Raw genomic sequence first — 25,984 nt, 5'->3', positions numbered from 1 at the left:
GAACTTCAGACTATGCCATTCCACAGCTAATAGTTTGACATCATCTAGGGAAAAGAATGTAGTTAAATTGCCATGTTAATCAACTAGAATTTTATATATTTAAATTTCTGGAGAAACATAACTTTGTACTAGAAAATAAATCATTTTCCAGCCACTAAGCCAATATTTTCTTGTAAAATGCTCTCTCTACTGTTGAGATGGTGATGCTCCATGAGAAGAGGTGTTGTCTTAAGGTAGTAGACCTTTCTTGAAGCTGGAGGATGTTCAACACTTACTATTGTAAACACAGACCTCAAAGGAGCTTTAGTATGACAAGCTACCCACCAGCAGGAATAAGGACATTAGAAATCTATTCCTTAGCGTTTAATATAATCAGTCACTCAGATCATTATTAATGACTGGAGTGTGCATGACAGCATGGTGATACACAGCATACAAGGAAGAACTCCAGAAAAATCAGACTCATTGCACATGAGCTGTACAGTCAGTCTGCATGTGTACCATAGCTGTTTGTTTGGATGTACTATTTTAGCAAGTTGTAACTGCTCCAAATTGGCTGCCAGTAGTGAAGGGATCTGAGAAGAACTGACTTTCTTTTTCCACTGAAAAGGAAAGCAACGGAGGGCATTTTCAATAAAAATTTAATGTACGGTAATTTTGAGAATCAGGTAGCATAAACCAGCCCAACTATTCCTGCAAAGATCAACCTACCAAATGCTGGGAATGCCTCTGCATTAAATGTTCAAGTAAAAAAGGGAAGATCAAGTTCAGAGGCAGTCAGTTTAGAATAACTGCCTGATATCCCTTCCAGGCATAAGTGGGCTGGCTGAGGTTAGACCTGGGCTGTAAGTCTACTCTTGGAGCATCAGTCTAAAAGGCCACCCATCATTTTGCTGTGCGTTCTTAGTGTGTCCTCAGAACATGTTTTTCAGTCAAGTTCATCAACTAGTTTCCTAACAGGGGAAATAAAAACAATGAGAAAAGAAGGTTGGAAAGTTTCAACAATTTTTTTTTTTTACAACACTGAAATATTCAGCACTGGATCAGTGCAGAAACAAGAATTCCCAGGTCTGTACGCCTGACTGCTCATCTTTGGCAGTAGCTATTTTCTTTGCCTGAATTTAAGCACCATTAACAAGCTCAGTGGCCAGGACCTTTCTGGGCTTGTCCAATCTGACCTAATGCTACGCCTCAAGGGACTGGTAATGGATGCAGACTGAACTCTTAATCACTGCTTTTATAAGGAAGAGAATATGCTATTTACAAAACAGTATTAGATTTCAGCAAAATCACCCTGTTTTATGTTATTACATGGTGAACGGGCATTGCATAGTGAAAACAAACTCAGGCAACCTAAGAAATGTTGTCTGAAGTGAACATTCAGATAAAGATGGAAGTGTTTGTTTGTACTTGAAAGGAGATATTTCTTCTTTATCCAACGGCAATACACAGACATTAATGGTTAACAAGCTCAAACCTAAACCACATCAAAAAGCAGAAATTTCTTAAGCAACAAGCTTCTCCTCTCCCTGTTCCCTTCCCAGCAGGGCTTGGTGTCAGCCTAGATGCCAGTATCTACTGATTGTGACAGTTACCTCTGATACTTTATGAAGATAAAAATCCTTCATCCTCTTCTTCTAGTCTCACTGTTCCTAATCTCTCATCTTTGCCAGACAGCACCTTGAAGTGTTCTTCCCCACTTTGCTTTAAGTTTTCTAATGATTGGGATAATAGTGTATGAAGCAGCCATTGCAACCTCCTAGACACAGGATTATAATAGGTGCCACACCACTCTGTACTGCACATTTGATTTGTGACATAAAAGTAACAGTAAAATTGCATATGGAATTCTGGTCATAAGACACAAGTGTCTTCAAATATTAGAGGGCTTTCAAATTTTAGATTTTGAAAATAATATTTTTTTAAAAATACCAATTATGCTCTTGCTAGAACAATTGCACTTTTCTGAGCTTATGCAAGTCAGAGACAGGGGAGCCTCAGTTTTGACAGGACACATACAGAGATGTGCCTGATTCTGTGCAGAGAACCACACTTAGTGCCATCAGGACATCAGAACTTTATCCAATCACTCATCGTCATGTTCATATTTACACATCTTGAAAAGAAACAGCAGCTTACATTCCTAAAACATCTTTTAAAAATCTTATCTTGTTTATTTAACAGGAAAGTTATCAGCACATGAGGTAAGTCTCTTGAGTTCTGAGAGTTATGAAGCTGGAAGAATACCAACAGTGAATTTTACAGTAAGATATGTAAGCAAAGACACAGTTGTCTCACCTGCCAGCTGATCAAGTACGTGCTTTTTCTTCTATGTAGGCTAGTTTTTATTTTACCTACGACTTGTTGCTCTTGGAGTACTGAAATGAATGCATTTTGAATAAGTCCCTTTCCCTCCAATTCTGTCAGAATTTTGAAAGGTTTCTGGAAATTTTAAGAACAATATCAAGTGCTATAAGGTAAACTTCAGGGTAATTGCGTGACTAATTTGTCACCTCTGCAGCTGATGATGCCAAGTGATTGCCAGTATTACCTTGATAACCATAAATTGACATTAATTCACTCTTTAGTCTGGTACCCTCCTTTTTCATTCAGACACCTTCATTATGTTCTCATGCTTGCTTTCCTTCCCCATCTTCTGTTACCAACTCAACATGTTTCACAAGAAATCAGTAAGAAATTTATTTCCATATACCACAAACCTATTTATAAAACTTGCTTCTGGTATCTCCCTTTCTTGTGGGCATCCCAATGACTAATAAAGGACAAGCCTTTCCCCAGGGTAACCTGCTCCCATTCAACTTCTTGGTGCGATTAGTTTCACTAAGACACCCGATTACCAAAATGGGTCGAAACTTCTCAATAGGAAGGCACTGCTGGGAGAAGAGGTGAACAGATACCCACTTAGAGACAACATAACTGTAATTGTACTTCCTCTGTGGGAAGAAAGGCTGAAGAAACAAATACTTTGATGGCAAAAGACAGACAAAAGTCTGTCTTGCAGATCTCAGAGCATCCTCTAAATAAGACTGTAAATAATTACCTGGCTGCTCAGTTTTAAGGCTGGAGATACACTGTCTTACTTCTGTGTTCAGTCTGGGAGCATTCTATGTACTTTGGTGCCAAATGCAAATGATTCCAACTTCACAATCACTGTCAAGTTGTTTCCTATCATGAACCAAGACTTTCTGGTTTCCATACCAAAAAAAAAAAAAAAAAAGACTAGAGCAGATTCAGTTAGACATGAATGAATGCAGGCCTTTGGCTCACTTGGAGCAGTCAGTCAGTGTTTTTTTGTTGTTGTTGTTTTGTTTCTTTTTTAGAGTGTTTGCTCAGTTATGATCTTATCCCTGTTGAACTACAACCAGTTTTATCTCTGTTTAAAATATTTACATTTTCAAGAGATCTCTTGCTCAGAAAAACAGCATGAAACTTTTTTTTCTAATTTATATCATGCTGTTTCTTCATGTAGCACTTTCAGTGCATTTATCCATCTTATTTTTTATTTTCCCAACTTGATAAAGATATACTGATTTGAATTTACTACTTCATTTCAGTCAAATTCCTTCAGTAAACACTAACATTACATCTATCGGACACCAAACTAACACAAAGAATGTTATTCAACTGTAGTTCTCTGCTTTCTGACAATACAGCAGAGAGGAGACCTGAAATGATTTTATCACAAAATTCACTGCTAATAGACCTGTATCTTCATCAGACTTCCAATCTCTATTAAAGTGTTTTCAAGCCACTTTAAATAGTCCATTAAAGATATAGGTTCTCCATGAACATTTAGGAATTTGTAGAACTTTGAGCCTTTCATCATCTGAGAAGACAAAAACCTCCCAAGGTCCTCTATTGTGGGAAACAATCTGCTTGCCACCTAAGAAGAGCAGTTTGAGAGGTGCTGATAACTCAAACATGAACTAGAGTAGACATCAGATCCATCTTGACTTATGCACTGCTCCACCTCTACGTGTTGGAGAACATCCCAGAACTGCTCCCCTTCTGTCAGGCTGAATTTCCTTATGACATGCCAGGAAAAACATCTCACGCTGTACCCCAACAGGGACGCTGAAATCATTCTGGCACATTTGTGTCTCCAGTAATCTCAGTGCTAGTGCTCGACTTCCAAGAGAAAGTCATGAGTCACCTTTTAACTCCAGTCTCACACTATCAATCAGTGATTTTATTCATAGTCCAACAGGCAAAGTTAGTGGAAAACCTATAGAAACATAACAACTCTCAAAAGGCAAAGCTAGGGAAAAGCCTGTTTTAAATGAAGGTTGACAATATTATTTTTTTCTTGCCTTACAATTTAAATATTTGCAGTGCAGCCATTATTTTCACTAGAGGGTAATCATATTTTTAATTTTTTTTTTGCAGGTTTTGGAACATCTTCAAGAACACTATCCCCTCTTAGCATCTAAAGTTGTTATTCAAATGCAGATATGCAGACCAGATTCTCAGCTGAATATCGCATCTCTCTAGCTAAGTCAGGCACATCCAACCTGCAGCCTGCATGTGGCTCAGTACAGCTGGCAATGCAGCCCACTCTCCTCTCCTTGACCACAGAATCACAGAATGATTGAGGCTGGAAGGCATATCTGATGGTCACCTTGTCCAACACCTCTGCTCAAATAGGGCTACCTAAAGTAGGCTGTCCAGGACCGCTCCTGGATAGTTATCTTTTGAACACCTCAGATGATGGAGACTCCATGTCCTGATGGCACAGCAGTAGGTGACAATGGCTCCTAACCACATATAACAGTGACCAAAGTTTGGATCCTGACTCCCACACTATAAAGTGTTTCGGTTAACTGTACTTGAAGCTCAAACATGCAAAAGACAAAATTCACTCAGAAGCTGGAAGATAACATTTGATCTTAACAGATACAGTCTGTTTTCCTGAGAAGGAACATTTTATGGATCCTTCCTGCAAACTCAAAAAGAAGAAAATTCAGAATGTTTTAGCTCTTGTGATTAAATTAGAAACAATGCCACATACCAGCAAGAGAGCACTTCTAAGAGGTTCCTTCAGTTGTGAAGGATTTTTTCAAAGCTTCCTCTTAGCCATAAAAACACACAGCTTCATATATTTTTTAAATAGAATTAATCTTCAAGGAAACAGATTTAAATTGCAGGATAGGAGCATAAAATTCAAACTGTCATGCAAATCTAAAATACAAAAAACAAACACAGAGAGGCCAGCACATTACTTGTCCTAAAGATCCTGTTAAGTGTGGAAATAACATGGGGCAGGGGGGATGACACATAAAACCCTCAACATACAAAGCATTCTTTCAAATTCCCTCTTAAAGAAGCTCCACTTCAGGATGTGGATGCTTTTCACTCTTGGAGAAAGGTGTTGACAGAACAGTACCTTAATTTTCTTTGGAACTGGCATGTTTAGGCTGTAATTTTTCCTTCACAGAAGCCAGACATTTAATTCTTTGGAAAGACTAAATCAATGAACTAACAATTACTGTAAGAAGACTTACCCTATCTGAGGATTTGATCCTCGGGCTTTTTGTTTTACAGGCTCAAAATAAATTTTACGATGTCACTCTTTCCATCATCACATTGCCTCAGGACAAACAGAAGCTGACTTTCTGAGAGGCCAATTTTCATTTAATGACAATTGAACCAACTAAACAAAACCTGACACTTTAAAAAAAAACATTCAAAACCTCAGAATTGAAGTGTTTATGTTCTGGAGGTGACACTGAGGCCATCCTGCATTTTTGCTTTAGAGAAAAATACAGCAATAATGTAAGAAAGCCTCCATCCAGTCTGAAGGAGGGAAACATAAACTGGAAAAACTGCCAAGAGAGAAGATAACAAAACATGGGCATCTGGAGAGTCGTCTGCTTGGCAAGTATGCATGTCATTTACAAATGTTTGCTCATAATTATATCCCTGGAAGACTTGGGTGAATAATACCATTGAGAAAGATGCTGCTTATAGAACACTGCCTCTTCATCATATGTAAATAAGTGCAATACGCATTGAAGGTTGAATATACCTAAGGATATTGTCACAAAAAAGGGAACACACACTGCCCTAGTGTTTGAAGGAAGAGGAGGAGTAAGGATGGAGCTGCATGGAGGACACTCACTGAACTGTACAACAAGGTTTCCAGAGGAGCGAGGGCAGGAATGCAGGCAGAGTGCTGCTGTGTTTCTACTTCCTGTAAGGACATGGCCAGCACAAAAGGGCACAAGTAAAAACAAGGAATTTTATGAAGCTACACAAGACTGAGCCATCAAGTTTATGTCACACAGGGTCCACCCAGTCAGCAGACTGCAATGGAGAGGTCAGACATGGGGAATTGCTGACGGCTGAAGGCTTTCCTAATTCATTGCTTGTCTCTTCTCATGGGTAAGCTCTATCCGAGCAATATTTTCCAGGGAAAATAAAGTTATGGAAAATAAAGTAATAAGAGTGAGCAACAGCTCCATTCTGGGAACACTTCAGCAATTCCAGAAAAGAACACGTCACAACTTTGCCAGATGAAAACATTAAAGACAGACTATTTCACTAGGAATGGCTTACCCAGGCAGAATGCAAGATGGAAACATGACAAATAACGTTATAATGTCATATGCATTAATGCCATAATGCCTCCCATACTCAGCCCATCAGGGAACAGGCAAGATGACAGACAGACTGGTACGCAGCAAAACTTCTCAGTCTTCAAAGGGGTCAAGGTTTCGCTCCCAGAAACATGTTTGGCAAGCTGCATCTTGTTCTGATGCACCACATCATATCACTGATGGGAAGGAGAGTAAATTAAGCTAAGTTCATAGATGCCTACTCTTCGGAAAAGGATGTTTTCTAAAATAATATCTTCAGAAGAATAAAATTCTACCTGTTTCAGTTCCTTTAGCACTTCTCAAACACTCATTTCTCCCCAGTCCCAGTTCTGGAGCACAAGGTTCTCCCATGAGAGTTTTCACCTTGCTTAACCTCCAGAAGCACAACAGAGGTCTCCTCAGGGCTACGCACGCTGTCAGAGCCAGACATCTGGCTGACACAGAATGGTTAGGAGAACCATGGGAACCCCAAACAAAGCAGAACTCTGTTCTTATTTCAAATTAACTTTCTCAAACACAGAAACAGAACCCATCTGAATAAAATACTATAACGTTTTCAAGGTTTCTTATTTAGAGCATGGCTGTGCCACAACACATTGAACTCCCCAGTAACATCTACCAATGCCAGCATGCAGGATGAATTTCAGCCTTGATTTGAACCTCAGATTCTGGTCTAGGAAAATGGGACTTGGACAAGGGTCATACAGCTGGGTGTACTCCTCTAAGACTTGAACCCTGGCTGCTGCCAGCAATAACTGCCGGAAGGGATTAAGGTGGTTAAGAGATCCCTGCTTGTTTGTTTGGCTCTGTGAGAAGAGTCCTCAGGGCACCACACACAGCTCTGCTCACTTCCTCACTACAAGAACAAAATAATTGCAAACAAAATCACATAAGAACACATCTGCAATAATCCTTTGCATTTGAGCACTGCTTTACCCCATAACTTTTCTGTTTCTTGGACCCACCACCTAGAAAAGCAGATAGTTATACTGTCCATCAGGAATGCTACTGTTTTCTCATCACCCTTAGCAGACGCAAATGCTGACTCACTTCAGTCATACGTGTTTCTTTTAGACAACTCCCTCCCCCTGCCAAAAAGAAGAAAAGCTAGCTAGCTAATATCTGTCAATACTCTGGGTCTATGTCTGCCTTAAAAATGCAAAATGTTGGGCTGGTGTTATCTTCAGCAGAGATGCTATGCTAGCAAACAAGCTAACAAGCTGATGAGTGATTTGAGGGGTTTATATTGCCAAAATATGACCTTCACCTTTAACATCCTCTCTCCAACAAAACATGAACAGTGAATATTTGATTTTTGTTTTACAGAATTCTTGCAGAGTCCAGTGCATTTCAAACTTCCAGAGGCAAGCCTGCCAGTTCTTATTCTGATGTTCCATGTACCACGATCAGCTTCTTGTGCCCTGAGGTGGGGGGGGGGCAGGAACGACACACTGTAACCACTCTTTTCTGCTCAGGCAATAAAGGCCCTTAACTTCTCTCTTCAGGAGAGTTGACTCCATGAGAGACTGGCTAACAAGAGCACACAAGTAATAATGTTAATCTTAAACACAAGAGATTCAATCATATGCTCTTTGGTGTTGCTTTGGAATGTCCCCCTTCCCCCAGCTGCATTCAGATGTTGTGAACTGTCAGCCATTATTTACATGGCTAATGCGAGATATGCCCTCTTAAATGCTGTTTTGAAGTGTCTGCGTTTGCTAATATCACAGCTCCATGTGTGAATTCCTCATGGACCTAGCAGCAGAATGAGATGGGGAGAGACTCACAGAGGCCTGAATCTGCCTTGGTAGATAGAAATCCTCTTCACTGTTGTTGTTCGCATTATTCTATAACCAAACACTAATACATGAAATGTGACAGTGTAAAGAGAAGCAGCAAAACACCTTCCAAATTGTCAAATCAGTACAACTATAAACTTGTCCTGATACTCAACCTCATTTTAAAAATACTGAAGATGTAAAGTAGGAATTTGTTATCCTTCTGGCAAACACACAATACCTACCTGGACAACATATAGAAGTAACACTGCTTCTGTAACACAAAAAATACCTTCTAGTGGCTCTAAGCTTGGCTGTCTTTCTCGCCATGCTGCTGAAGAGCATCAGCAATTTTGCACCTTATAAATTCTGAGTGACATCAGAGAAGGCTAGCTGGGCAACAAGAATGTCTGCACCCAAAACCGGATGCCTGGATGATTAGAAACCTTTTATCCTAGCTGACTGACAAATCCTAATTTGAACCTCACTGTCCATGGAATCAGATTTTTTTTCTTTCAGCAATTTTAAAAAGCTAAAAATATTTTCAAGTTGCTGAGGGAGTCCTTCACCATAGGAGCTCTATGTTGGGCTACCCTGTCCCTACTTCCAAGTATTCTCTGAGAACACAAACTGTGAAACATTTCATTATATGCAGCTACAAACCTAAACTTCAAAGACACATTTCTGTCCCAAATTGATCTCAGGGTCTGACCTGATTCCTCAGCCCCCAGAAGGAGGCAAAACCTCTCTTGCTTCTTTCTTCCTCTGCTGGCCAGCTGAAAAAAACAAACACACACACACACACAACAAAACCTTCCCAGATATGAAACACACAAACACACGTCCCCTCAAAACCTACCTTTGCCAATCCCAGATAGGGAAAGGGCAACAGGCTGTATAAAACAGCTGCATGTAGCTCACCATCTTCATCTGCCAAGGTGCTAAAGGGTATTACTCATTCGAGTCCTTCCTTCAGTTCTTAACTCATTTCAGCTGGCATCCACCTGATTTCTGAGTCAGCAGGACACAGCACATAGATACAGCAGCAACAAGCATCTTCCATGATCCACTGAGATGATGCAAGTCGTGGGCACCCAGAGTATGAGCACCGATCAGTCAGAAGATACACTCATTAGGTCTTTTTTCTTTGTCCTCCCCAGGGAAGCATCCCTCCCCTCCAAATGAAAGCAAATCACCATTAGAGGAGCTAGAAACAAACATGCACATACTCTAGTACCTTCACCATGTCAGACATATTTACTGTGCAAGGCAATCATACTGATAAATTCCTAAAAATAGTTCTGGAAGCACAGAGGCTGGAGAAGCCCAGCATGGCCCTTTTCAGAATGGTTAGATCATCAGCTATGACACCACAAACAGCAGATAAAGGATAATTTGCTCCTGGACAAGCCTGGACAGCTTGATTCCTTTATTTCTGCAAAGAATTGAAGCAAAGAGGCAGGAAGATGAGCAAAGAGGAGCAATATAGAGCAACCAGGGAAGGAACGCATTGAAGGCATCTTCCCTCAAATGCTTTCCCTTCCCCTTTACTTTTCAGAACATGTTCAGTGAAAAGAAAACCTGAAGACCTTAGGAGAAAATAGTAGTGGGGGAAAAGAACAAACAAGACCACAGAGTTTTCAGGGAATTGCTTGGCTGGACACCATCATAACACACCATTCCAAGTACTTTGGAAGATCCACGGAGTCCCTTTTATAGCTGGAAAATGTTTCCTTCCAAGAAAATCTTCAAGAAGCATTTCATTTTAATTAGTGTATTTGGAGAAAAGCTGCAACACTGAATATTTGCCCACCAACCCCAACGCTTTTCCAAAAAGTGCTTCTTCCTCAAATAGACCAACTACTTAGAACAGCCAGGACTATTGATAATTCTTACATGACTACAAGATCATATCAAGGTAGCAGTAATAATGACAATGCTCTTCTGATACGAGGCTCCATACAAGAACTTATGTCCCAAATTGCAAGAACAAGAATTCAATTTCCAATGACTTCCATTTACTTCTTTATTCTCTGTACATTATTTATTTATTTGGCTTATTATCACTGTTAGCATCAACACTGTAAGAGGATAGGACAGTGAATTATAAGTTAATAACTCACTTCTTTCTTCACATGCTTGAATCAGTCTATATCATTCTACAATCATACAAGCCTTGAGGCATTTTTTTCTAAATAAGTTCTTTAAAAATATGCTAAAATAATAAAATAATGATCAGTTTATTTCTTATTGTTTATTTCTGTGCTCTCTAACCATGCCAGTAAGCTGCCTGTGTATGATCCCTCTTAGAGCCTGGTTTTCCAAGTCATCACCTCATTGCAATACCCTGTAGAGCCTTCACTATCCAGGCTTGCCACAAACATTCAATTGGCTTGAAAAACATTTCTGAAGTCAAATTAGAGTCAAGACCAGGGCCTTGTAACTCACAGTGAAGAAAAACAGTTTCATGTACATTTTTAAGCAATAACTGGTTAAATGTTCTTTCCTTTAATTAAATGTTGTTCAGCTTTAAAAGCATGGAAAACACCAGCCTCAGTACACTGAAGCTGTGCTGAGACGCTGCTAAGCACTTTATAACGTCTTGAATTTCAGTGGGTTCACATGTGCCTCTCTCACACATCAAATCACAGCTGAACACCTCTAGCTCAGCACTCCAGAGCAAGAACAAGCAGCACCAACCTCATTCAGATACTGTCTAACACTTCCACTGATGGTGAAAATGATCTACGACTGATTTCACCACAGACATCAAAAAAGCTGAATCTGGATCCAACCGATTCTGAATTACAGTCATACAGTAAGGACAAGACTTGTTATGACTTCGATTTCAAGGGTCTCTCCCTCTAATTTTTGACACTTTCTCCTGGGAATCCAAATCCAGGATTTGAAAATCCTTCTCTTACAATCTGTAGGCTGCCAGGAGGCAAGAACAGGGACTGCCGACATATGGATTGAAGACTGCTAACTCCACTAAATCTCTGCCTTACTAAATCTAAATAAGTAAAGCTCCGGAGGCAGATTTTTAGTCTCTCCAATAAGAAAACAAGGCTCCGAAGCCAAGTGCCAGCTCTAATTTTAACATTAAAGCAGTACACAGCACGATACAGTCCTGCCTACACCAAAATCTCAGATGTATGGCACTTCATTGTTAATATCAATATCTTTCACCCATCATCGCATCCCTTTCCTCCAGCTTAAAATTAAATCTGACAACATGAAGGTGATTTGCCTTAATTGCAGCTGTATCACTGTTTGCAGGGCAGGCTGACAATTCCTGCCTAGAATGTGCAGTTGCTGGGGCAACGCATGCAAAGAGCGTGCCTTTGTGTTGCCACGTGCATCTTCAGGAGCTGCGCCAACAGCCAACACCGGAGCCCCCACAGCTGGGGGGATTTAACACCTTCCTCCCCAGGAGCAGCCTGCCCGCCTTCAGCACAGGGACCCTGGCAGGCAGCCCGTGGCTAGCACTGCTTCTCTGAACACTGACAGCTGCACAAGGGCAGATGGCCAAGCTTGGCACAGTCACATACCAAGGACACCGTAGCACCTTACCACATGAAACGTTCAGCAGAGCTAGGTTTCATTTGCAGGAGTACACAGTTCATTGTGCACATAGCTAATGAGGGAAAGAAGTGTTCAGCACCATGAAAAAATAATTTTCTTCTGAGGATGTCCTGTCTAGCTGTTGCCTCCCCACCTGGTTGCAGCACATCTAGAGGACTACACTGTCTTCTCTCCATCTCCAGAATTCTAACCTAGAATCATAGAATCATTAAATTTGGAAAAGACCACTAAGATAATCTAGTGCAAACATCAACTCATCACCACCACATCAGTAACCACATCCTTCAGTGCCACATCGATCCTTTTCTTGATCACCTCCAGGAATAGTGACCCCACACCTCCCTGGGCAACCTCTGCCAGTGCAGCACCACTCTGCGCAGTTTTTCCTAATATCCAACCTGAACTTCCCCTGGTGCAACTTAAAACCATTCTCTCTTGCCCAAAATAAGATCCACGTGCGTACAAACATTCCCATCAACCTCTCCTGTTATCTCCCAGGGCAGACTTTTTTCCAGATTTTACCTCCCAGTTTCTATCATATATCTTTGAGACGAATGCTTTAAAGTTACACTGGTCTGCTTTGACCATGAGCTGTTCTATCTTTTCTAGGAAATCCTTCCATCCACAAGGCTTACACACTACTATAAAAAAAAAAAAACAACCCTTCGCTTTATATATGCACACATATTTATCAAAGAAACATCTGCTAATCTTTGAAAAACTAGGAACAAGAAAATTTTTACTGGAGGTCAAGATTACAAGCTGAATCTGCTGTTAATGGCAAATAAAACTACTGTAACAATTATGAATGCAATAACAAGGAGGCCATTCACATGTAAACACAGCTAATTACAGCATACATAAATGCCAGTTAAATGCTAAATACTGTAACTGAGGAATTTCTGTACTCCTTTAGGAGCCCCACGCATCACTAGCAGTGGAGTGCAATGTCTGAAAGTCACCACAGAAAGTTACAGTCAGAATCTCAGACTTCAGTGTATGGAAGACGGCATCCACAACTTTATGATCTGTGGCTGTGAGAGAAGCAAAAGGAACAAGAAGCCAGGCAAGCTTTATCTGATATTGATGCAAGGTCAAGTCTTTTACAGCACTCTTCTTTTACAGACACGTCCCAGGGAAGTACAAGAAGTAAGCAAGCTGCAAGACATTGTTGCACAGCTCACACAACCTAACATCTGATACCACCTTTGTATTCCAATGAAAGTTCACATGTTTGAAGAGAATAAAGGGATGCCTGAGCTTCCTCAAAGGTCAGCAGAGGCTCACAACCACACATTTCCTCACCTCCCAAATACAAGCATGTTCCATATGGGTCTGTATTTAATGTACAAATGCAAACGTCACAGCACACAAGGCTTCTCAATTCGTGTTTGTCTCCACTTCAAGAGTCAAAAACCACCAGCAATGGAGAAACATGGGAGTAGGCAAGAAAACAGAAAATGAAAAGGCTTCTGGTCCCAGATGTAGCAGCAGGCTTTGCAGAACACGCCAAGGTTTCACAGAAGAACGTTAATCAGATCCTGCAAAGCTTGAGGGGGGATGAGGAGGAGAGGCAAGAACTGCTGCTCTCATCAAACAAGAGCAGTGGCCTTGTCCTTAGCCAGTTTAAAAAAATAAATAAAAAAAAAGGTTGAAGAGAGAAGGAAGCACATTCAGACTGACAGAACTGATCCTTATATCAAGAGAGGTGCAGGTGTGGTAAGGAAATGCAACAGATCAGGAAAGTGTCACTATTCACAGTGGTTGCTACAATCTAATTTGTCACACAGAAGGCAGCACTGTAACTGTACTCTACTGCTAAGAGTACACATCACTCTGCAGTGCCAATTTATGGCATTCCCCTTTAATCTCCACTGTTCCTCCAGCCCTGGATTGCTCTTGGCACCGTCCTGGCAGATAGCCCAGGCTGAGAAGCTGCCACTACTGCGTGCTCTGAAGCTGTTCCTGCAGCGTGCTGTGGGACAACCACTCAATCCAGATGCAGATGCAGCATGCCCAGATGCTTTCTTTTCCAGCACCCCTCCTGCTACAATGTTCCAAAAATCAAGCAAGTTCCTGGTCTTATTCATGGTCTAACTGGAAAACAGATTGAGAACGAAGCTGCAGTTTACAGAAGATGCAGAGGAATAAAGCCTCTATATAAAGCCTCTATATAAAGATAAAGCCACACATTACCCCTGAAGGGCATTTAATCTGGGTGCATCCAGTGCTGGGCAGTACCACCCAAGCATTTCATGACACTTATTCTGCAATATTTATGAGGTCTGAGATGCTATTAAACCTTCTGGAGGACTGCTCCCTGAGATCCCAACCCCTGTCACTGAGAACTGGAGCAAAGAACATTAATGCAATATATATAAAGCTGACCCAGGCAGGCATGCCCTGGTGGCATGGTGGGCAAAATTATCCAAGACAAATATAGAGGTGGGGGAGGTTTCCAGGGTTCCAATCATCACTTGCAAATACAGAGACTTTTTTTTAGGTTCTTAGGCAACCGATCATCTTCCACCAGTAAGAAGCAAACAAAAGCTGATGTCACCTCCAGGAAACATGAGCAGATGCACAGCAGAGCTCCCGAGTTCTCCAGCACCTCACCCACTCGTGCTCATCTGGACAAGTCACCAACCTGCTCCTCTCACACTGCCCAGTTTAAAAACTGTTGGATTTGTTCCCTTTGCTGTGTCACTCAAGAACACAGCACCTAATTTCACAATCTTTTTCACCTCTACTGTGATAACCGCCTCTGAAAGCATGAGTGAGAAGAAGGGAGAACCAGGCCCATGCCATGCAGTGTTTGTAGGAACATGGCAGACAGTAGGTCAGGAGTAAACAACTCCCTACTTGCAGGCAGATATCTGACCTTCAGCACCAGGAGTGCTGGGGAATGCTGGGGGTTCAATAAACACAGCAGCAGTCCCTCCTGCAGTCCGGGACATCAGTGGGGTTTCTTAGGAAGCAGTTCAGCAGTAACCTCAGCACGTGGTTTTGTGTCCTGCCTTACTGAAAGAGAACTAGCTCTGTCTTTCCAGAACATGGGGGTATAACCACAGCCCCTTTGTAAAGAAAACATGCAGGTGAAAGCAAAACCAGGACTTACAAAACAGAGGGTCAAGCAGAGAATCTGGCAAAGCACTCAGTAAGACTCTCATTCTGTCAGATGAGACTATTACTTTCCTATCTGAATATCTCAAGAACACATCACATATCTCTGAAGCAAGCTTACCTGCTTTTTCTCCATACAGATGTCTGGCCTGCCCAGAGGATCTAGCTGTTCAACTCAGACAAACATGTCCTTGGAATTTAATACCTTTGTAAGGTCAATTTTATCAGTTGCAAAATTGAGGCAAACCCCCGCTAAAAATAAGACAGACAAAATATCTTTGAAGCAGAATGACCGCAGTTCCTGGGTATTTTCACAAGAGCTGCTCCATGCTAAGAGCCAACTCTGAGCAGGACCACCACACAGAGGCAGTGTTCACCCTCAGTGAGAGCTTAACCAGCACAGGAGGGTACTGATGTCCCAGGGCTGGCAGAGATGGGGGGGCAAGAGGCTGCTCCTACCTCTTCGCAGAGCACAGCTGCCCCCAGCCGAAGAAACAGGACTCCCAGTATTGCATATAAGCAGTATTCATTGCTCTTAGTTGTTGGCTGATCTTTCCATAAGGAAATTTCTCCTTGGAAAGTCACACCATCTGAGGGAGAATGCATAGTAATTACATGGTGCTTTCCGTGCTCTCCACTTTCTTAATACAGGGGTGCCTACATAGATGACGAGAGGAGAGAAAACAGAGTTTCACCATTTAGGAAAGCAACTCCTGTTCTGCTCACTAAAATTTCAGTATTGAACCTGCTTTGAGAAATCAACACCATCAAGGGAAAAAAAAACAAACAAACAATCTTATGCTATCCTGGCAAATGTAGCCAGGCTTGGACAGCCTCATCTGTCATCCCCTGTCATAACGACAAGGAACAGTACCAGATATGTAGAAAAGCAGATCATGCTGTCATCGTCATTTTCCAAGAAAAGCCATGCAAGGTTATGCCTCCAGAAAATAAATCCTAATCCCAACAGTGAACATGAGTAAAGTTATGGAAAAATTCATCATACTTCAGGGTAAAAATGCTTTGTGCACCCAGCTACAAGCTTCCAGTGTGCTCTTCATTATGCTTGAAAGAGTTTGAGAACAGATTACACTCTCTGATGGAAAGCCACATAGTCGAAGTTGAAAATGATTTTATGTTCCTTGAATTATTTGTTTACAGCCATGAACTGCTTTATAAAAACAAGGTATGTGAATTATGTGACTTCAGAGCAAACCAATTACCAGATCCCAAATGTAAGTAATATTAACTGTTTCAATGTGCAGTACATTCATCACAATCAGAAGAGACTGACGTGATATTTAGTTCCTGCTAAGATGCTAGCTGAAGAAACAAACAGACATAAGCATTACAGGCAGTGGGTGGGCAGATAATAGTTCTTCATTCTGAAGATGAAATCCCTATGGCATAGTCCAGGTTTTATAGAAGCCAAGGGCAAAATTCACAGTCACTTCAACAAAGTCAAACAGAGACCAGCAACTATATCAATCAAGAAAGGAAAATTCTCCATTTAATCTAGACAAGAAGTGCTGCTAAGGTTTCACTAGAACCTCTGAAACATACCAGAGGAAGAAGGCATTGAATTCAGTACAGAAAAAAAGGTTTATCCACCCCTTTGAGAACATACCTTCTCTTCTGTGCATCAGGTACACATCTGTGTAATTGAGTATTCCCCGGGAGTAGCTCAAAAGCATCTGGCCTTATACGGCAGGACTCAACCAAACCTCATTAGACCTGCACATAGCTGGGCTTTTTGGTTCCATTACAGTTAATACGAAAGGTAAATTTGAGAACAAACTGTACACACGTGGCTTCCCTCTTATTTTTGGCACTTCTCTTTCCTGATCTCCAAGAAAAATTACGAATCATTCATTTATAGATATAAACAATTCAGCTACTTGAGACTGGACCAATTTCCCCTCGCTACTGTGAGTTTTACTTTCCCCACATGCAAGTTACAAATTACTCTGAAAACATGTGGAGAGCTATAATGATGAACAATTGATTGAGTTGCATGATTAATTTGCTTCTAGCATTCCAGGCACAAAGATTTATCTATTCTGTTTATAAGTTCTTATTTCCTATAATGTTTTTACAAGGATTGTATTTTCCTTAAGAAAAAAAAAGAGAGAAAACATTTGATGTCTTGGTGAGGGCACCAGATTTAATAGCCAGAGCTTAGATTTTATACTGCCACCACTCTGCCTACACACCAGGCCCCCAGAAGTGACACATATTAAAGAGAAATTCAATTAAGAAATCTAAACATTTTCTGAAATGCTTTTGCCAACAGAGCAACCTGTAGAGTTACATACCCACAGACGGATCCAGAAAATGAAGAATATATACTCAGAATATATTTCTGTATTGACTGATCTACTAGAGACAGGTATTCTTAATTAAACAGAGGGATGATCTAAACAGCACTACAGCTGGAGTTACCTCACATTGTTTGTTATTAGAGAGTCCTCAACAGTAAAAAGCGTGATCAGGCTGTACAGAATGCTTCCTTTTCATCTTCATACAGTAAGGCATGACTTTTGTTTGGACAGCAAAGTGACACAGATTAGACTTCTGTCTGGACTGCACACTGACAAGAAATGAATGGAAAAAGGGAGGAAGAATAGACTAACAATTGTTTCAGCACAGAGAAGATAGTGGGAGTGGAACAGTACAAACAGCATCTCATCACTGGGGAGTGAGTGCTCATTACCTTTGGACGCTTCCATTCAACTTTCCCTCGTGGGACTTTTTGATAGAAAAGGGACTCATCTGAGGCTGGAAACTCAGGATCTTCGAAGAGCTGTCCCTGCTGGATACATTGCCTTTTCAGCTCATGGTACTTCTGATCTCTGAAGAGTTGAACCGACGAAGACATATCTTTCTGTATAGGTAAGATGAATATTGGCTTATGTAAACTATGAAGTACCTTTAAAGTAGTCCAAAACATGAAGCATAGTGAAGCCCTCACGAGTATTTGACAACAGAGCGTGTAATTTGTTCTAAACAAGATTAATTACTGATTTCTGTTTAAGAAACAGATTATAAATTGAATGGTGCTAAGCGGTAGACTAAAAAATACAAAACAGTATTATATGTATAAGGATGTCACTTTTGACTGAAGAGAACTCTTACTAGGAAAGAAATTAAAAGTTTCAGGTAATAAACAAATATAGCACTTTGCTTTGTCTAGTGGATTGGAAATGTAACAGAGTGGATCTTGGCCCTCAGTTTATAGTACATGTGAAAAGCAAGGCCATCTCTATCCCTGCATTCTTCTACTGGCCATTAACACTTCAATTATCTACTGCAACTCTTATGCCTACTGAGAATGGAAAACAGATTTCCACAGTTATCCATCTTAATTTAAGTGACAATACTTCAGCTAGCATTGCTGTCCTTGATTTTCGTGTTACATTCCAGGGAGCTGAATTCCCAGAAGTAGCAAACATTTGCAAATAGTGCTGAGAATAAAAATAACCACCATCAATGAAAAAAAAAAAAAAACCCAACTTGCTTTCAGACCGTGGTTCCAAGAATCATGACTATCTAGATTTGCAGGTTTAGTCATAGTCACAGAGCTCAAATAAGTTGCTTAAGGTAATTCTAAAAATCAAAAATGGACCACACAAACCACTTAGGACAGTCTGAAGCCTAGAGAACACGAGGGATGGAGATACTCCCATCTTTGTAGGGTGATATTTGAAGAAAGTGGAGAGAGTATTTGAACTCACGCTCTATGGAACACTTCTTTTGTACAGCAGTTTCTTTCCTCTTCCTTCCCAGTACGGGTTAAGGATGTATCTCCCTTTCCTTGAAGTATCTATAGCAATAAAGACAAATGCAGGTTACCTCAACCCAGCTATAATAGCTAAAACCACACACTTGCAACAGAGAATGGTGTTATATTGTCCCAGCAGCCTACTTGCTGCATCCTGGTGCAGTGATCTCAGCCTGTGATCCCTGAGCAACATGCGTTACAAATTGCATAAGATTCCACAGATTTGCAGAAAACTGTACTAAGCTAGGCATAAGCATTTCCCAGCAGGCAAGTGAAAACAACAGGGGAAATACAGAGAAGTAATGAGGAATGCTTGGAAACATCAAATTTGTGATGACAGCTTTCGTGCATGAAAGAAAGCTCCTGTGGCCAAAATAACAACATAGGGATGGTTTTGAAACCCTCCCTCGCTTCTTCTCCCCCTCCACTCAATCCTCTCCTCCTCTGGCCCCAAAGTAAATTAGATAGCTTTTCAAGGATGTGAAGTGCTGTTCTACTGCGTTCACTTATAGGAATGGGTGCTCCTCCAACTCACTGCCATTCTCGCATCCTTTCCAAAGCCTCCTAACCACACTCAAAGTCATTCTCCTGTAAGTGCAACCTTGTTCCTACCAGCAGAATTTTACACAGCAAAGTGACAGAACAAGAAACAAATCTATATGTGATATTTGCATGTAGCAAATACTAAATGCATTACTAGGCATTTAAATCCTCTCTTAGGTCAAAATTTCAGAAATAATGTTTGCATATATCAGGACTGTAATGACTTGGAGTCAAATCCTAATACTGTTGGGATAGAAAAAGTTACTGCATCTTCAGGCAGGCCAAGGCTTCCCTTTTTGGAACTGGACCATATATTCTCTTATTGTGTTATCCAGCTTCAATGAAATAAAACTGTATGCAATCAACTGTTCAAAAACAAAGCACCTCACTAATACTCTGCCAACTGTAATAATGTCCTTTTTTCTAAGGTTTATTTTCTTGTTAATTATCCCCCTAAAACATCACAAGGCATCTCACTTATCAGATGGTTTCCCAAGACAAGATGAAATAGACTTGCTTCCCCTCACCAGCCAGTTCTTCAAAGTCAAATGATCAATTATAAAAAGATAGCTCAGGGACAAAAGAAAAGCATTAGTTAGGCTAATCTGAGTAGAATACAGATTATCTCACGATAACTGGCATTCTTGCTTATTAAAAATTCCCCACAAGCTAAGTAGGATTCTAGACTGAGCCTATCTGCAAGACATGCTTGTTTTTAGAATAGCCCCAGGGTGATAGGGTTTTTCAGCTGCTATTGCCTAATTCATCAAGATTGGTCTTTAATGACTTTGCTCCCCCATCCTTTCTTCCTTTCTATTTTCTGGACTGGAACAGGAGACCTTCCAGGATTAACACCCCCACACCCACCACACCACAGCCACTCCACTGACTTGTTTTAAGCAGGTCCCAGCTGCTGCCCCTCAGCTGAGCACTGAAGCTTCCAAATTACCCAGCTGTCCAATCTCGAGTTCACAGTATGCATTAAGATAGCCTTCCCTGCTCTTCAACAGATTTATCTTTGGTTCTGATGGCACTCACAACGTGAGGTCGCACTTGAGGAAAACACGGGGCAGGCTTGGCAGCTGTTCCGTGCAGGATTCCCTACGCTGTCATGTGCTACAGTGTGAGCTGTGTACAGTACAGAGAGGGATCAGCAGTGCAGTCCTAAAAATACCGTGCCACATTTTGGAGACCCTCTGCCACTCTGTCAAGGAAAAGAGATTGCTCTAGAGGGACAGAAGACAAAAAAGAGAAGAGGGAATAAAAAAAAAAAAACACCACAAAACCAGCTCTACAGGTTAGACATCATGCTTTCACTGATTGTACTTTCTCTGACTGTAGGTAACAGCTTAATTCTTTTTCCCTTTTCTAGTCTCTGAGCTAAGCCCCCCAGCAGTTCAGCACAGCTGACCCCAAGGTTTCTCTGGAGCCATGACTAGTCCCTTAAGCCAGCAGGAGTACAGGAGGTCCCACATCTCTTGACTTTCAAACACTGAGCTTTAAGGTCTTTCTCTTACCCTCTCTTTTCCTGTGGAATTCTTATTCCAATCAGCAGCACAGTGAAGCCAAGTCACTGCACGTCCCCTCTTCCATAGGGTTCCACCCAGGGTTCGCCCCTCTGCCTGGCAGTACAAGCACTGTGTTCTTACTCACAGTTCATACTCACAGACGCTTCCCCCATCAGAGCGAGCAAGGCTCCGTCTTAATCACATTCAACATAGCTGCAAATATCAGCTCCTGGTGTTATAAGCAGCCTTAAATTAAAGGGACATCTACTAGAAATGCAGTTCTTCACAAGATCAGTATTACTCCCACTCTGGAGAGCCCCAATCAAACAGTGTTTCTTTACACTCACATATTCCAATCTTAAGTGTTCTCTTCCCAGCTGCTATGCAGAAGGTCCACAACAAACAGGGCTGACTAACTGTCCAGACAGGCTGAGTGAAAATTACACCCTAGCTGCCATTAAAGCCACGCAACGAGCACACAAGAACTAACACAGAAAGTCATCTCTTTTAAGCCTATTTGTGTTGCTGTGTGTAACTAAGCACCATGCAGGATAAAAAGCCAGAGAGGAGCTGCTGAAGCTGTGGAGCTAGCTGCCCCATACACAAATCCCCTCTCATTGCCATCCCCGCAGGAGGGGTGCAGGGACAGCACTGAGCTGGTTTTGCCTTACAGAAAGCAATACTTTCCCTTCCAAAGATGAACGCTGCCAAGCAGCTGCAGCAAAACCTCTGTTCTAGATGGAACTCCTCTTCAACGAAGAGACTTGGCACGCTATGCTACATTAATTCTACCACATACCCCACTCCTCTGTTCCAATTGAAGGATTCAAAGGAGTTTTCAAGCACAGCACCAGGACTAAAAGGGCAAAGTAAACTTCTAGTTGATATTTAACTCCACAGTGGAACAAGATGCTGGGCCTTCCAACAAGCGGCACTCCCAGCCTCAGGGCTGCACTTCCACTGCTCCAGGAGTCCCTGCCTGGGGTGAGCAGGGGGATGCCAGCAGGGACACACGCAGCATGTACTGTGCTCTGGGGTAGCACCCCGATTTTAAGATCTTATCCCTTTGCTAGCACTGAGTTTGCTTTTCTTTCGTGCAAGTGGTAACATAATAATAACAACAATAATAACCAGTATTTGGTACTCAGGTTCCCCTGACTCAACATTGTGCAAAAAAACCTCCAACTCTAAGCTCTACTCTTTCAGAACCCATCACTCAGCCTCAGAGCCACTGTTTGGCTTACAACAGCAACACGGGGACTCAAGCACTTAACTGTTTGCAAACACAGCTGCTTAGTGTTTTTGCAAACATCCCTTTCTCAGAACTCCTAGCTTGCTTCAGAGCAACCGAGTCAATGAGTGCCTCCAGAAGAGCAGCCAAAAGCTTTAAATTACTTTGAACTGTTTTCCTATAAAACTCCTAATTGAGAATGCTTCCAGGACTCCAGCTGGAAAAGGTTATTTCCTTCTCCTTCTGTGCAGAATGACTGCAGGTCCTTACAAAACAGTGACTTTGCAAATCTGCATTATGTGTCAGGGAATTCAAAGCAGTTGCAAAACTTCTGCTTCACATACACTGCGGCTTCATGATCTTGACCATTACTTTCCTACTAATGCATCAGAAGCATCACTGCCCATTACATTAAACATCCCTACTGGAGAAATTTACTCAATCATATTCTTTAAACATTTCAACACGCTAACTGCACTGGGAGTCTGTATGCTATAATGCGTATCCTCTGCTCTTCAGCATCAATTTATTTAAAGCACAAAGTCAGTGTTAAATTCATATTTTGTGGATATGCAATTGCATTAATAAGAGCATGCCGAATTCAGATCAAATTCACTGCATAGGGTATTTCATAGCACTGAGGTCCCGTGTTAATGACCATCGTCCTTCTCAGTTTGGCATAGCAACACCCTTCCCACGGGATGAAATACCAAGTGTTATTGCAAGCTTTGAAACAGCACGGTGGTACCACGTTAGCCCTCCTCTCATCCAGCTTTTGAATTTTCAACAAAATAGGATTAATTTGACTATTTATGGCACTCGGTACTTCAGTAGTTACATAAAGGTTTCTCTGTGTCAGCTCAAGAATTCACTGCAGGAAAGAAACACACGCATTTTTCTTTTCATATAAACAGAAAGATGCCAACATTGTGTTGCTGCTCAGTTTTGCCATACTTTGTATTCAAACTGATAGATTAAAGATCACATATTTTCAGCTGAGAACATCTGCTTCCAAGCAGAAATTCTGGGGAGGCTAACTAGATAGCAGGAGGAGGACTGGCCACAACTGTTTGCTTTCATGGATGGTACCAAGGAGCAGCAGAATCTCCTGGCTACAAACCAAAGCTTTACTATAATAACATTAACCACACCATGTGTTCCTTTTCTTCTACTACAACATGATAGCGCTTAACTAGAGTTTCTTTCAAGGCTCACCAAGACAGAAGGATTTCATATAGCAGTAGCTGGGAGACCCGATACAGCTGCTAAAGCAAAGCCCTTGTCCAGCAGAATGGCTCGAGGAGAGGGGTTTCAAGACCAAGCACACCCTTCCAGTGAGCCCAAGGGCTGAACAGGAGCCCTACCAGGAATCTTGTTATTTATTTTCAGTTTGCAGTCCTCACACTGATTCCCCTATCCTAATTAAACACATGCCGCACACAGAGCTACCTGTCCCACCGCTAGCGTGCATGCATGGCAGCAGCAAGGGGACCAACTCAGCTCTAAGTCACAGAGCACTGACACATGGCAGCAGTAATTCAAGGCAAGTGCTGAACAGCAGCCTAGTAATCTCTCAAATGGAGAGGAATATGTGAGAAGCTACCAATACAGTGCTGAAGCATCACCCTTTTCTTCCAACATTTCTTCTAATTGGGTCACAGTCAGGAAAAATACAAATCCCATTCTTACCCTCCAGAAAGGCAGTGCTGGATTCACAGCTCTAGCAAAGGGAATCCTTTGCAGTGTGAAGTGCTGGCTAATCAAAAGCTCAGCCACCTCTCCCACAGTTAGAAGCACAGCTGTTCAGTGTTTGAGGGCACAAGCTGAGGGTGCTGGGGCTGCACAGGTGGAGCAAACAGCAGCTGAGAAAAGCTGCACTTACAGGTGATTATGGCCGAGAGGGAAGGCTCCATCTGGCATGAGCAGAGATTGCTCCACAGCTTTCAACCCAAATAAAAAAAAGACAGTAGTTTTTTGCTACGGTGTTTTGTGTGACTCCCAGCCCTATCCAAATGTAAGAAGCAAACTCCTGGAGGGCCTCTTGCACCAAGTGCATGAGCAGCTCGGCCAGACGGGCATTTTCACTGGCAGCCACTAGTGGAAATCCACACTGCACCAAGCAGCTGTCTCCGAGTAGCATGAGGGAGTTAAGTTTATCTGAGTACATCTTAGCCCCAGGACACCCGTGTTTGCCTGTGTTTCACTGCAGATGCACAAGTCCCTTGTTAGATCTGTCAGCGTTCAGAAATTCAAAGCACTCCGCACATCTGGACTCGGAGGGGCTCTGTACAGCACGCAGGGTGACAGTACAAGAACGAACGCAGAGTACTACAGCGGAACAGCAGGAAATGCTTTTCTAAACAGCCGTGCACCAACACTGCCAATGTGTGCTAGAAGTGTGTGCCTAGAGACACTGCCTCTGTTTCAGGACAGATTGCCACATGCTCCATTTTGGTGCAGCTCTGTTTCCTACTGGAAGGAAACCTGTTTGGGCCTGTGTACGTTGCACAGCATCCAATCTTTGTTCATCTTGATTCTAAGCTAAGCTATTACTTCTCTCATTACCGACAAGCAAGTGAATCATAGGCTCATAAACTCATAGAATGGCCTGGGTTGGTAGACACAAAGTGGCCAAAGGGCATATTTAAAAAAAATATGCAGGCAAACTGGATTTCCCAAACTGCACATGCAGCAGCAGATCTTTAAAAACGTGACCCTCAGTGGCATTCGCTATAGCCCTGATCCCAGGGAGATTTACAGCTCATTACGGAGAGGTACCATTCCAGTTTTGAATTCAAAAGAAAGTAATGTAATATGATGGATGCTGATTGTTACAATTAACGTTAATGCAAGTCAAGAGATCTATAACAAGCTGTAAAGAAAATGCTAACAGCAATGTCAGCCGATTTGTTCCAGCCATGCTTCTGTACTGAAGCCACGGGAAACAACTCTCTTCAGGATTCCAATATCTCCCCACTCCGTCTTTTCATAAAAGGTAGTTCAAAAAAGGTCTGCAATAGCAAATTAATGGGTAACTCTCTCAGGCTACTCCATTATTTTATGCATCCACTTATCTACTATTTTAGACACGATATAAAAGCCTCTCCTTCTGAAAAAATATGAAAGATGAAAATACCCACTTGAATTTCCACGGTGAAAGAATCCACAGTGAGAACTGGCATAATTTCAGAAGATCAGAAACAGTATGGAAAATGGAATTATATGAGAACTGAGATTAAATCACACTTCATCATTCCAGCCCCCTTCTTTGGTATAACTGATAATGACGGCTGTGTTGGTGTTTGGCTGGTTATTCCCAAAGTAATTAGAGCAGCCACGCTTTGCAGTAAATCACAGCGACTGCTTGGCTCAGCGTTAGCACACAACTGTGATGCCACATTCTGTAAGAAATGTATCTTAATGCAGTAGGCAAAAGCATTTTGTCACTGTGCTTGCTGAAGTGCCAGTTGCTAGTAACAAGTGGCCATTGTGCTGCTGAAGCTGCAAGTAAATAAAAGTTTCCTTAATACCTTCTGCACTTACCTGGCTGATACGGTCCTGCTCCAAGACACATCAAACTCCAAACTGACTCCTGCAAACAAAGATCCCCTCGGCTTCTTAACCTGAAACTCTTTGGATTGTACCAAGAGCACATCAGTAGAGGGGTGTGTTTCAGGATGACCCTTCCAGTGATGATGAGTCACGGGGGACACCAGAAAACAATCTGAGCTGACCCAAAATGCAGAGTCTTGTTTATTCCCGGTAAACTGTTATCTGTAGTTGTGGCTGTAACTGGGAATGAATTTTTGAAGGAGGAG

The 25,984-nt window shown here is 41.7% G+C and overlaps 1 protein-coding gene across 3 annotated transcripts in view; it reads right to left on the bottom strand.

The window, feature by feature from the left end:
- CAPN6 (calpain 6) overlaps window positions 1-25,760 on the bottom strand; it is a 58,286-nt gene extending 32,526 nt beyond the window's left edge. The window contains exons 1-4 of one of the 3 annotated variants that reach the window (XM_025150254.3): window positions 21,081-25,760; window positions 20,466-20,631; window positions 18,838-18,926; window positions 17,817-17,987 (exon numbers count right to left, since the gene is read on the bottom strand). In XM_025150254.3, the coding sequence (XP_025006022.2) occupies window positions 17,817-17,981 (165 nt within the window). In that variant the 5' untranslated portion in view covers window positions 17,982-17,987; window positions 18,838-18,926; window positions 20,466-20,631; window positions 21,081-25,760. Of the gene's footprint in view, window positions 1-17,816; window positions 17,988-18,837; window positions 18,927-20,465; window positions 20,632-20,944 lie in introns of all 3 variants that reach the window. The other 2 variants (XM_420313.8, XM_015278596.4) reach the window with 2 other exon arrangements.
- Between the last annotated feature and the right edge of the window lie 224 nt (window positions 25,761-25,984).

Source organism: Gallus gallus, chromosome 4 (assembly GCF_016699485.2).
Source record: "Gallus gallus isolate bGalGal1 chromosome 4, bGalGal1.mat.broiler.GRCg7b, whole genome shotgun sequence".
Lineage (NCBI taxonomy): Eukaryota > Metazoa > Chordata > Aves > Galliformes > Phasianidae > Gallus > Gallus gallus.
The sequence above is the reverse complement of the archived record's forward strand: the minus strand, read 5'-3'. Positions and strand labels throughout refer to the sequence as shown.